Here is a 14,252-nt window from a genome sequence, read left to right on the forward strand (position 1 = left end):
GAGCTGCATAGCTCATTGGGCTTTACCTGGTAAAATAAAACATTGATTAGATCATGTAGCCATTACATCGACCCATGGCCAGCACTTTTATCACCTCTGTGCTGATATTCACCCACGACGCTGCCACTCCCAAGTTCGGGAGAGTTGACCCTGGTGATGATAATGTACGTGTGTTTACATGCTTGTCGTTATTCTATCGCACTGCGCTACGAACCCGGTTGCACGTGTTCGATTCCCGCTCACGAACCAGAACAGTGACGAATATTTGAACTGATCCTGGGCCTCCCCTAGGTCGACTCAACCTCAAACGAGTACCTGGTGCAGTTTGTAAACATCAGCACTGGTTGAGACAAAGGCGGATGGGCGTGGCGTTGGCCACCCACCCCCTCGGGTGCATTGACATCCGTCACAGGTGCTCGCAAATAACGTTCTGCCCCAGCAGTCTGTTCGAGGGCATACGGGAGATCTTTGTGTTCGCGGTCATACTGAACGTGCACGTGGCACGACAGGGCTCGTTCCGGATCTACCGCCTGCCCGAGGAGCAGGATGCGCCCTTCCCGCCCCGACAGTTCTCCCAGCTGCCCCCCAGCGGACCCCAGGAGTGCCAGGTGCGGGTCTACGTGGTGAGAGCCCTGGACCTGCAGCCCAAGGACTCCAATGGAAAGGTTTGTGCGCACGTGTGTGACGATAGATGGGGGATCGTTGCCCTTTGTGTGTGCACGCAACTTTTCAGTGAATGTTTATGTTTAGGTTCAAACGTCTATTAATTCCACACTATATCGCTGTGCCCTTGAGTTCATAATGATGTCTCCGATATAAAAACAATGAAATATATTTTAAAACTAAACCCCAAGACATTGCATATTTTTGGAGCCTTTCTGGTTTTGCATGTTGGAGTGAAAGCAACATCACCATCTCAGGCCATTTCATTGAGGCTTTCTTTCTTAATGAGCCCCCAGTGTTATCATTATAGCTCTCATAGCTTCAGCTAACGACACCTCCTGCATGCAGCCCGCTCACTCGTAGTAGTAATAATAATAATGAAGCCTCGCTTCTCACCCCCTGCTCAGACCAGGATCCCCTGCTGCTCACAACTACAGACCTCTTCATATAAATGCGTAGTGGGGGGCAATACGTACTTCGTTCAGTATTATGCCACACTTTTCTGCGTCTTAAATTCCACATTTCCTTACGACGCTTGCTCGAACGAGCATGTGCACGTGTTTTGTGTGCATCCTGTATACAACGTGAAGTGTTGAAAAGCTAAATATGTTACAAATCCATGAATCCAGGCTTCATTCCTGGCGATTGACAAAAGGCCAAGGACAATTGCTATCTGAACCTCGCCTGGGTCAAGAGATGGCCTAGCCATTAAATTAGTATCTGATGCTACATACAGTATCACTATAATATTAATGCCTTTTATTCAGCCAGAAAAGTTTCAATTAATGTTAGTACTGTATTTAGAAGTTTATTGCATTCAGATCTTTGAACAATTCCATGAATCAGTGTTGGGCATTTTGGAGGAAATCTGAATACCAGGAGAGAAAACTCATACATATGAGGGGATAACACTTTAAGCTCCGCACAGATGGATTAAATCCATTGCACGACTGTAATTAGTTGGCGGTGTATAAGATGACAGCGCAGTATGGGTTAGGCCTTCTTTTGTGCCGTGCTGACCTTTATTGGAACTTACGAACGGCACTTGCCCTGGCAGTAAGTAATTCTGAACAAAAGTTACTTGCGTGGAAATGTTTCCCTGTATGTGTGTGCTCGTGTATGTGGATTTTACGTGCGCATCACCTTGTTGCCCGTTTAGAATGGTTGCCTGCACGATATCGCTCTGGAATGTTGTATTCTCCAGTGCGACCCATACGTGCGGATCACCTTGGGCAAGAAGTCGGTGGACGATGCGGACCATTACATCCCCAACACTCTCAACCCCGTGTTTGGCCGGTGAGGCACCCGCACAAATAGTGTTCACCTTATTGAAGCGCTTGGTAACACGTTGAAGAAAACAAAGCCTTAACAGACCGGGCGAAGACCCCGGGGCCGGCCCAGGACACGCTGGCGAGACCATGTCACTCGGCTGGCCTGGGAACGTCTGGGAATTGCCCAGGAAGACCTAGAGTCTGTCGCCAGGGAAAAGGAGGTTTGGACCGCCCTACTCAATATGCTTCCGCCGTGACCCTCACCAGGACAAGGGGACTGAGAAACGAACAGACTGTAGGAGCAAGTTCTGTTTGCGAGCAGCACCTATGAAGGCCGGCACGACAACACGAGGGGTTGGGTGGCCATCACCACACCGGGCCGCCTTTGGCTCCCCAGTGGTGATGTTTGCACATCACATCAGGTACTCATTTGAGGTTGAGTCGACCTAGGGGAGGCCCAGAACCGAGTCAGATAATCGTCGCGGGTGTTGGCCTTGACCAGGAATCGAACTCGGGTGTCTGGGTTTGTAGCGCAGTGCGCTAACCGCTACACGACCGCTCCCCACTCCAACCATCGAGCAAGCAACGGGGTGCAGGGAGTCACGAGCTCGCGGCGAGATAGGAGCATTACCTTTGGCTGTCACACAAGTAAGACCCCCTCCAAATGCCAACATATATCGACAATTACCTTGACATTTACAGGCCTTTGTCAATCAACTGCTGGCTTGCCCGCGCCATTTCAGCCACAAGGGTTGTTTGAGCGTAGTTGAACAGATTGCGGGCGATGATGTGGAATGGTGGCGCAGTGTTTAGCTGTGCTCCGAGCCTGACGACGCACCCATTACCCGCACTGATCAGCCTGAGCAGCAAATTGTATTATTGTTTTACTTTAACATTTGACGCTTCAAGATGATTAAATCTCTTGACGTCTATCCGCAGTTTCCCTTTCAGGCAAATGTCCCGGTCCATTCCATCATCTCCACGATAAGAGGTGCCTGACAGCTCCTTTTCTCCTTCTTGTTTCCATGACAACTGAGGGTCTGAGCAAGTGGTATCAATACTAATACCTGTCCATTGCTCAGGTGAATATAGTTTTACCACCATCATTAAGAAACTGCAACAATTATCTACATATTTGAAATATTTTGAGTAACGTGTCTTCTTTATAGCAAAGAGCAGGAGAAAGAGGGAATTGGTGACATTTGCGACGTAACTAACGACAACATTGTAAGTGCACTTTACAAACACGATGTCTCTCCTTTTTGCTGCCATGAAGAACGGTTGATGCTTAACAATATTCGCTACTTCCTTTTCGAGGACAGCAGTGTCTGTTGATGGCAATGGTTGTAAAGTTGTAAAGTGTGTTCAGCATGCACTGAAGCACTACAGCACGAGCAACCCAATCCTGGAAGCGTTGTCAATGTCTAAATGTGTCAAAGTGTGACTTCTTCAGTCGCGTGAACCAACGGGAAGGCCATTTTGAATCCGCAGCAACTTTGTAATATTGTAACCGCTCAGTTGAAGGCGATACGTATGAATAACAAACAAAACAAATGCGATATCGTAAACGTCGGAAGAACGTCCAGGGGGGGGGGCAACTCTGACAGATCTGCTGCGGCATCTGGAGCTGGCCTCCGTGGTATCTCCTGCTGGGCATTGCTTTAATGCCACCATAAAATACTCAAACCCTGACAGCTTACCCCAGCCATCGCGTCACTTGTTGTGCCAGGCCACGTTCATCGATTATTTACGTGGTATTTACGCGAGCGCGTGCCCGCCCGCCCGCCCGCCCTTTACTTCTAGAAACCTGGTTCTCGTTTTCGGATGGGAGGTGGCTTCTTGGAAATGCTGTGGAGGGGGTGAAGGGATGAAGGAGGTGCTCGGGCTGGTGGGGGGGGGGGGCGCTTTTCCCCGTCGCGAAATGCGAGCCATGCAGCGGTGGCGGCGCGGTGCTTAACGCGCCCTGATTGATCACACCCGAGCCGCTATAATAGTGCATTTCAGCGCGGTTGGGGGCCCGCCTTTCTTAGGCAGATAATTAAAGCAATCACGACTTATGCGGCCGTTCGTCTTTGATCGTCAGTGTGTCCAGGTGCCGGCTTGCAACCCGCAGCGTGTGTTTTCAATTTATCGCGTGCACTTCGGGCCTTGATCTAATGGGCTTGGGTTGGCCATGACCTCGGCTCTAATGGGCTGGCCGGACGCAATGAACACTACAATTAAATTCAGTCTTCCTTATTTAGCCAGGTGCAAGCCCATTAAGGATCATTATTGTTTGTTTTTGACGGCAAGCTGGTAGACTTTGCTTTGTAGGGACATCATAAAAATGCACCCTTTTATGGTATGGTATGCCAGTTGTCAGTTAAAATGTCTCCCAAAATTGTAAATAAATGGTTATGCTGTAGATTAAGTAATTGCCAGTGCTTAAGGGTAACTGACGTGTTAAAAATATTGCATAATACTCAATAACGCCGTTGGATGAATGGAATTGTGGATGGAATCTGTTGGCAATCAAATTACTTCCCATTGTGATTGGGTCCCATTTCATCCACAAAATGTACTTCTCGTAGGTGTGACGTCTGAATAACCAACTATATCAATGTTAAACCTTCTCCCTGAACTATCTCGGATTCCCTGCACGACACATTATTGCACTGGGTAGTCTGGAGCAGGGGTCAGCTATTTACAGCGTCAACATCCATCGTGCCGATACAGAAACCACAATGCTGCTGCTCACGAACGACGTGAACCCAGTATAGGAAACCATACCAGTAATTGAATGCACCTTCATGACTTCTGATTATATCGGAGGCCCTTATTGGTCTATTTTTTACACAAAAATGTTTTCATTAAAATACATATGTATATATTTACAGCAATTAAAATCCCAAATGAGTTCTCAGTCGTGCTATGAGACAAATCGATTTTCTTTGTTACTCATTAGTTGGCAATAAAAGCAAAAACAATAAAATACACATTTTAATTGGAATGCATTTTTTCACTTTGCTTGTTTATTTGGGATTTTAATCGTGTTATGGGGGGGGGGGGGGTCATGCAGCGACCCCAACAACGGAACACTCTGGGCCGTCAGGAACTTCAACTCGCGTCAGGACTTCTAGAGACGAGGTCATGACGGTACTGCGATGGCAATCAATGCAATCGTCCCACCTCATCACCCGGCACTCAGCAGCCATGCATTTTGCTCTATCAAGAGCAGTTCACTGTATGACTGTCATTTGTTGTGTCTGCCAACTGGAGTCCTCAAAGTTGATTTCACAGAAACGCGATCATCAAGCAAAGTTTACACAATGTGGTAATATTATGCATTGTTTGGTGGCGGGGTTGAGACCATTAATTCACTCGTGAAACTTGAGAGCTTGGTTTAATATTGATGCCTGGCTGGATTTTAATCCTGATTCTTTCTCTAACTTGCCGAGTGCTCGAACGTCATCTTATTTTCCCGAGCTACCTGACTACATCCCCAAGGAACTCCCATTGTAATATTTAGCTGCAGTTCGCAGTCACTTTCTTCAGCTGCTGCTGCAGCAGCAGTAGAAGCAACATCACCAGCAGCAGCAGCAGCAACAATGGTAACATCATCATTACCATCACCTTCATCATCATCATCATAATTCGCATAATCATCAATACCATCATCACAATCAACATTACTGTCACGATGGTGGATTGATTGCCAAAATAGCTTAATGAATCGGGCCCCCTGTCTTTGGCGGTTGTGTGGACAACTCCACATCTGGATTTGGCCCCGGACTCTGTGTGAGTGGGGCTTCCCACCCACCTGTTCGGCACTTCTCTGCCTGCAGACGGCATTTACCAGCGGATTATTCCATAACGTTCCCTACAATCCCTCTTTCCAGGTGTGAACAATCGAGGGAAATGATGTGAGATGGTAATGCAGCGCAGTCGTTTGGCTACCTCTGTTGGCAGTACTTGCCACGAGGGCTGTGGAAAAGCCTCTAACATCGTGCACCGAGCCTTCGTGTGTTGGGCCAGTTGAAGCACATTTGAACGATCGTCTAGAAATAAAAAATGTTGGAGGCCTTAATGTCCCATCAATCATAGTCACAGGTTCATGATTAGTTGCCCGTCATGGGAGGTACTGCGATGGTCAAAATTATCTGCAACCTTCATGCAGTCTTGGAAGATATGCTTGTCTGTTTAGAAAGTACAAAAGATAGCCTATATCTGTTTAATGTTTCCGTAACTTAATTTGTAACTGTACGATGATCAGTCTAACAATAATTTGCCCAACTCGAATTGCGCTGCAGGGAATGTATTATTTAACAACGATGTAATCGTGTTCAGTACTTTCTGTTTCTCACGAGACAGAACAAAACAACACAGCTGCTCGACTTGATTTTACTTATTTTTATTTTGTCACTTTGGTGACACCAGGTCACGAGACTCTTCGTCCTGGCCTCTTTGAGTTTCACCTAATCTGGTTAAACAAAATCAACCTGAAACTTGGCAGATTGTGGGCAACAAAATAAGAAATATGTTGATAGATTTTGTAGCATTTCCTTTCCTGAATAAATAAAGAACAAATAAAAGCGCGTCGGTCTTCTGCGTCGAGGCTGTTGCGTGGCATTTGTTTTACGCCAAGCCCTGGTCCAGTTCGAGGATCTCTGTAAGAAGTCATGTTTCTTGAATCCGTTATAAAACAAAAATGTCGAATGATCTCATACAAGACCCTCCTGAAAATGAATAATGAGAGGCGTTCTTGTTTAAGCAAACAAGACGTTGTTGACAACATCGGCCAGGCTAGCGGAGGGCAGTGCCACAAACTCCAGTGTTGTACATTGCTATGCTCCCGTGTCTATGCTGCCCATCTTCTCCATCCCACGATGACCAACACGGTGAAGTAATGGTCAACAAATCCCACGCCCCCTCCCCCCAACGACCGCTCAGTACGGTATTCATCCAGTTATGTTATATAATAGCTACATTACGTTGAGCAATAATACCTACCACCTCTAACGACAGCCCGTGTGGCAATGATGCTGTGTTTCCATTACTAATGGGCACGCATGCCTAAACTGTGCTGGGCATTACCCGATTCTTGGCCCAAAGGTTCAAACGCAATGTGGTGCAAAGGGGCCAGTCCCTCCTGCTCCATCCTCTCGTCCTCTCTCCCTCCTTTCCCCACACGGCAGAGGGAAGCAATTGTAGAGAAGGATGATATAGGTTGCACTATTCCGAGCCAATATTGACCATTTTCCAGCTTATCGATGTGCATTCTGTTTAACAACAGCACGGTGCTGATGTTGACGAGAGCGAGGGAAGCGAGTGACCACGCCGCTCTGTTGCAGCCCGCGATGCCGTGGCCGGTTGAAAGGGAGGCTCTGGTAAAGTGTCGCGGATCCCCGGGGAAAGGGAGCCCAGCCCCAGTAGTTTGCATGCGAATTCTGGACCCGTGTGCACGTGACCCGAGGAACGTCTTCTGTTCTTCACCTTTGATGATCCAAAGGCAGCCACACACGAGGCGGCAGAACGGCCAACATCGTCACATTCCATCAGGAGGCGTTCATCAATTCTTGGCCTTTCCCCATTGCATAGATGCTCATGGTATGTACTGGTGAATTGTTTTTATTCATAAGGCCACCTCGTCTTAATTATCTGGATCTTTCTATTCTCGAAAAAAAACTTACAGGCATCGGCTTTTAGTTTTCTAAGGGTTACATGTCGGTTTCAATTTCCCTCGTGCTAGCGTTCACTGTCGGTGGGGCATGTTTATAATGTCGCACCGTGGATGCAGAGTTGATGGACTGCAGAATGATTATTTACATCACACAGACACCTAGACCGGAAGGCAGATGTCTCGTGATATTGCAGCACAACAAGTCGGCTGCTAAGTTATCTATGTGGACTTCAGAACGTTACTCATCCCACAAGCGATAGTACACTCGAAAAGCAATTAGCAAAACATACCATTCGGAAGTATCATGAAACTCCTGAGACTCAATTGAGGCCTTCTTGGTTGAATAATTATTGTTATTGGGAATAGATCTATCATTGTAGCGATGGGTTCATTACATATTCAAACAAAACACTGTATCCAAGCAATATATATGACATTCACTTATTTCTGCTGCATAATAGCATACATTCTGCATTTAGTAATCGACTTGCACATTGTTGCAAATTGAAAAACTTAATTTAAATCAGCTGCTAAACTTTAGAAAAGGTATAGATATATCACGCTCAAACAAAACGTGGAGTGATGTTCATCTCCAGCGATAGTCCTCAGCCACTGTGGCAACTCTGAATAGCCTGTGGTGAGCGTCAGATTAACTGTCGGACATCCACGGCTGACTTCCCTCCAAATCGATGTAGCCCTGATTCTAGCACCTCTGCCGAAATAATGAGCAAAGTGCACCGTGATCACGATCTAATCTCTGACCTCGCAATTGGGTAGCCTGCTGTTCTGCCATCCAAGAGGTATGAAATTACCGCGCCGCTAAAACACGTGAACACCTTTAATGAGCATTCGTCCGCTCAAAAAGTCATAAACAAAAATAAATGTTCTGACACTTTTGAAAACGACCTTGAGTGGAGATGTTGAGAGAGGCAGTGACTTGGCCGTGTGGTGCCGGTGCGTTCACTGCTCGTTGCAGAGGTTCACAGCTAAAACCGAGCGGCCGCCCTGGTTAATACTGCAGATATATTATCCAAATAATACCCGTCGTTTGACTCACAGTGGATTGTTAAAGATCCTGTGATGTTATTAAAGAGAGAGTAGGCCATTGAAAGTTCAGAAAAATTTGTAATGCGTAGCAACTGTTTTGATATGACCATTTTGCAAAACAGACGATACGGCATTTGTGGATATTATCTAATACTATATCGCGGCCCTCCTACTAAACAGGTAGAGAGTGGAGGTGGTTTAATTTGTTGCACAATTGAATCGCGGTGTGATGCATCTTTCTGAAAGGGTCTTGGCTTAACTCGTGCCTTCAAGAGTGCCACGGTGCAGTGCATTAAAAATACGTGTAAATGATAGGTTATTAATAGTTGTACGCAAGCTGCATTTACAGCAGTGTTCTTTACTCGTTTTCAGAGGGGGGGGGGGGGGCACTCGCCGATAAGACGTCGTCAGCGTGAGGGCCGCCAACACTTTTGAAACCATTGGGGGTTTGCAGCAGCACATTGATGACGCTGATGGGGCGGTGTTGTCACGTGTTGTGTACTGTCGGGGGGCCGCACGTCAGGGGCCGCGCTAAAGGCCACCAGGGGCCGCCAGTGACCCACGGGCCTTGCAGTGAAGAACACTGCTTTACAACATTTCTAAATACAAACATGAGGTGTGGACGATAAGGCCTCCTGGCCGCCTTGCCATCTCCAGACAGTCCACGGTGGCGGCACGTCTGGCTGGAGTCACGCCACCTCGTCCAGATCCTCCCTGTGATCGCGTGCCACGCGTGCTGTGCCGTGCCCGCGCGTTGCACAAAAGCGACGCTCACCCTTTTTTAAATCCTTTATATTAAGTTCGCTTGCTTGCTTGCTTGCGCGATTACGACCGTGCAAATTTTTCGGTCGTTTTTTAACCCACTTCCCGTGATCCAATCGAGCTGACATTTTGCATACATACTCGCTGTGCGTGACAATTTATTTTCGTGTAAAAAATCCAAAATTTTCCACTTTTTAGGAATTTTTTTTGTTCATATTTAATCTAAAATACCAATGTGATAAAAATGAAACTCTTACTCAAGAAAAACAGAAATGAATAATACAATAAAACCGATGCCACGCATATAAAGGATTTATAGTGAAAAACTTTGTTTTTCATTGTGATTAGTCATTCGCGGTGAATTCCAGTGGATGATGCCTCCTGCACCGTCATTTTGCACCTCTTCTTGTTTTCTTCAATGTATTTTATTTATGTTGCCTGTTTATTTTCTCTGTTTGTACATTTTGTGAACGGCGGCGGCAGCTGCGATTTTCATCTGCCAGTGGATTGACCATGGATGATGATGATGATGGTGGTGTACTTACGTTGAACTTATTTCGCACCATAACCAACCGTGCTAACTGGAGGTGTGGGTGAAGGACAATAAACTCAACACACAAAAATCAGTTCTTAAGAAATTAAAATGAAAATCGTTCACGAGATATTTTATCGCAATTATATCCCATTTTGCACTTTCAGTGACGCTTTCAACGGCACTGGAATATCATTTCTGTTGGGAATGCTCACAGTGAGTGTTGCATCACTTCATGCGCCCATAAGATGATTGCTTACGCAGGTAATCTTTATAAAGTTCATACGAACGGCCTCGAGCCACAATTAGAGAATGGCACAAGGGGAGTGGCACAGCCAGCGCCGTGCCTACCTGACCACCGTTGTCTCCCTCGTGCTCTTGTTCACACACCGCATGTCATTTGAGGCCGAGTCAACCGAATGGAGGTCCAGCATAGGTTTAGATACTACCTGCCACTGAAGTTGGCAGCTAAGCTAAGAAGCAAACTCAATTAGTCAGGATCACTAATCGCTGTGCTACTGCTCTCCAAAATAATTGCTCGCACAAAGCACTCACCCACGCCATGGAGCCAAAGGCGGAATGTTTGATCTTGGTCCGTAGCCCCATTTCTGCTTTGTCTGCTGGACCCAGAAGAAGCAGCAATGTGGTAGATGTTAGCGTGCTTCGCTGTGCCTGCTGCTGCTGCTGCTGCTGCCGCAGCCGCTGCTTTAATGGAGCAGTCATTTGTCTATTTCATGACCGCAATTCATCATTTCTGAGGATTGCTCATGAAAACGCACAGAGGCAGTTCACGCACGGGGCACAACGGCGCCGCTCGTTCCTGGGGAGGCGTGAGTTGATGCCCCGTGGTCACCCCTTCCCCATCGTCGCGAGGGCAGCCCGCTCCACTCTTGGCCATGGAATTAGTTCCCCTGCCACTTGCACTCTCCCTTGCTGCTCAGTATCTCCCATAGGGACGTGGCACTGGACCTCAATCTGTCTCGACTGCATTTTTTTCTTTCTCTTTGGTAGAACAAAGTTGGTGAGAAAAGGGCCAATGGGCCAAAAGCATTAAGCGTCCAGCAACAAACCGCACCGTCAAAGTTGCGATAGATAAGAGTGAACCACGCTTATTGGATAGAGAAGGTTATTATAAAAGCTTGAGGAAAAGAGACAAAGTGAGGGAATGAAAGGTTCGAGCAGTGCAAGAGGAACAAGCGGGTCCCATGGGCCTTTGCTTCAATCACTAAACGACGAGGACTGCTGTTATAAAACGCAACGATAAGGAAACGGCAGTGACTAATGCTCGGCTGTGCCTCCTAGAAAGTCAAGTCGTGAGGAGTCCAGAAGAGATGTCGGGGAACGTCTGTTAAAAGTCGTTGTGCATATACTGTAGCGCTTTACCAAAAGGGCCAAAATAATATGGAAGTTACACAGCAACACGACTGCATACATGATGAAATAATGAAACATTGAACAGAAGAACGCCTTCACAAGTGATGTATTCGAGCTGTGCTCTACGAGGAAAGAACGAGCCACCCAAGACTCAGGAAGCTGAACTATGATATATGTCCTCAGTTTCCCTGCAAAGCCCACCTTGTTGAGTTTGTATCAGCGAGCTAAAACTTCGCCCTTCTGTTATTCTTGGTAAATATGTAAATATAGTCAAATATATGTCACCATATTCTTTGGTTCTTTCGGTAAAGTCACGTAAATGAAGATAAAAATGAAAATAACTAAATTAAATTTTTTTAAATTTTATTTTTATTCTTATTATAAATTTAGCAGTCACGAAAACTTCAAATTTAGAATTATAGGTCACCATGTAGGAGCCACTCTGCACCCACTCGGTGAGAGGTCAAGAGTGAAAATCCTTTGCACGAACTGGGCCCCGCCATATTAATGTAGAATTTCCACTCCTGGATTAGGACCACTAATTTCACTGAGTCCCGTCTAGCCTAGACATGATAGATTTTCTTTAAAAAACACGACTGGTTTTGTGAACATATATTTTTCCCACTGGCTTTTTTGGAGGCAGCAACTTTGCAATACAATTTGATACATATCGTACCTATGCTTTGTATTTCCCTGACATACAGGTTTTGCATCAAAGTGAGTATTTAAGGCTTTCGTGTTTAAGTCACGTATGAAGACGTTTCTCTCCCAAAATAACGCGTCCCTTTGAAACTGAAGTCCGCGTGTCTCTGGATGGAACCAACGCTCTTGACGCCGTGACTACAGAGCGGCCGCTGCTCAGCTCAGTGTAATGCCAACTCTAAACTCACACTTGCTCCCTTACACGCACACGCTCAGTGTCTCTTACGTTCCTTCAGGCGTGGATCTCTGCTTGGTCCACAACTCTCGGCCCACAGTCATCACTTACACTGACCACCACCCTCAGGCCCCAACTTATTACCCTCAAGTCGTGCAGAATTCCACGCCGGGTGTCGCCCTCCTCCTCCTCACCTGCACCCTCCACCTGCCTCGTCTCCTGCTGAACCCCCCCCCCCCCCCCCCGTGTCGCCCCGCTGCAGGGTGTTCGAGGTGACGTGCGTCCTGCCCCTGGAGAAGGACCTCCACGTGGGGCTGTACGACTACGACCTGCTCTCCCGCGATCAGAACATCGGCGAGACGGTCATCGACCTGGAGAACAGATACCTCTCGCGGCACGGAGCGTGCTGCGGCCTGCCCGCGACTTACTGCGTGTGAGTACGACATCTCTGTCTGTCCGCCGCACGCGCGCTGTCGCTGCGCTCGGATGCCAGTTGTGCTTCTGCGATCGTGACGTGGGATGAAAGACGCTCTCGCAGTGAGCATCGCACCACCTTGTGCGAGTGCGAGAAATGGCCCCCCGGAAGATTACATCACAGAGCTGGGATAAATCGATTAATGTGGAAAAACCAAATTGAATAAGTTTTTTTTTTTTGTGTGTGCATTTATTGCTGGCCAGGCTGAGACAATCAACTTCATATCCCTGCTATCCCTTTATCACCCCTGTATCACTTTTTGTATCTCTCTTGGTCTGGCCTTCTGTGTATCTGTGCCCCACTCCTTCCCTCTATAAAATGGTCTCTCTATGTGCATGCCTATCTTGATATTTATTTTTATTTTTAAAACAACAATTTTTCTCCATTTGCATCCCTCAACCTTGCCACCTCGAAATTTCAGCCGGTTTCCTCTTTTTCTCTTTCTCATCTTCTCTTTGACTTCTTCACACTCAGTCTTGCGTGCATATATGTAAAATATATCATGCTCTACGAATAGAACAACACTGTTGACTTCTCACAGAGTGGTAATCAACAGGTGGTATGCATTTGACCAACTCCTGAGGGATGATATGGGAAGAGTTGATCTTGACTGGAATTTGAACTCGCAAACCCACAACTGAGAGCACGATGCTCCATCAACTGAGCTATCCCAGCGGACTGTCGAGGTGAAGGAAGGTTTATGTTGTGAATATTGCCATGGGATCTTTAACTTTCCCAAAAATAATCACGAGCTCCAGGAGGGCGTTATTGAGGTTGGATTAAACCGTGTGAACCTTGGGCCCTGAAAGGCATTCATACTGATTACTGTACTGAAAAAATTATGTTTTCACTTATATCAATGAGCATTGGCGTGAAAGGTGGCATTGCACAATCTGCAATTCAGCAGTTTCAAAGCCTGGTTGGTAAATCACGAAAAGAGCCATTAGAGGTTATACATTGTATTTTGCTTGAAATGATCAAATTCAGTTTTCCAAAATCAATCTAATCCTGCCCTTGGTAACCTCTTTATTTCCGCATGTGGACCAACATTAGGTGTATATTTTACAGTTTTCCCATTTTATTCCTCAAATACGTAGTTTAGGAAACTTGTTGTACTTGACTTTAGTTCTGCTCGTACGTCACTACGCCTGAGAGGACGCCACTGCGGAGTTGGAACGATGGGATCAATTCCTGCACATGAGATGGGCCAGGCCTTCATCCAACAGTGACAAGATCATGGCTGACGATGGTGACGATGGTGACGATGGTGACGATGAAGACGATGGTGACGATGGTGACGATGGTGACGATGGTGACGATGGTGGCGATGGTGATGATGACGATGGTGATGATGGTGACGATGGTGACGATGGTGACGATGGTGATGATGGTGACGATGGTGACGATGGTGACGATGGTGATGATGGTGACGATGATGATAATGGTGGCGATTTGATGCTCAACATTGTTACCCATGGCCTGTAATCCAAAACTTTGGAGGCAAAGTGCTGGAAATGTCCGAATATCCCAAACCCGCTGGGCTGCGAGGTGTCCCCAAGATGTGAGTCTTAACAAGTGAGCTGTTGAACCCA

At 46.7% G+C, this 14,252-nt stretch overlaps 1 protein-coding gene across 1 annotated transcript in view; it reads left to right on the forward strand.

The window, feature by feature from the left end:
- Positions 1 to 14,252, forward strand: part of LOC144935212 (dysferlin-like) — a 177,616-nt gene that overhangs the window by 61,942 nt on the left and 101,422 nt on the right. Inside the window, exons 43-45 of the mRNA XM_078861724.1 lie at positions 510 to 665; positions 1,868 to 1,959; positions 12,448 to 12,618. Of these exons, the coding sequence (XP_078717850.1) occupies positions 510 to 665; positions 1,868 to 1,959; positions 12,448 to 12,618 (419 nt within the window). The remainder of the gene's footprint in view (positions 1 to 509; positions 666 to 1,867; positions 1,960 to 12,447; positions 12,619 to 14,252) is intronic.

This window comes from Lampetra fluviatilis, chromosome 12, assembly GCF_964198595.1.
Source record: "Lampetra fluviatilis chromosome 12, kcLamFluv1.1, whole genome shotgun sequence".
Taxonomy (NCBI): Eukaryota; Metazoa; Chordata; class Hyperoartia; order Petromyzontiformes; family Petromyzontidae; genus Lampetra; species Lampetra fluviatilis.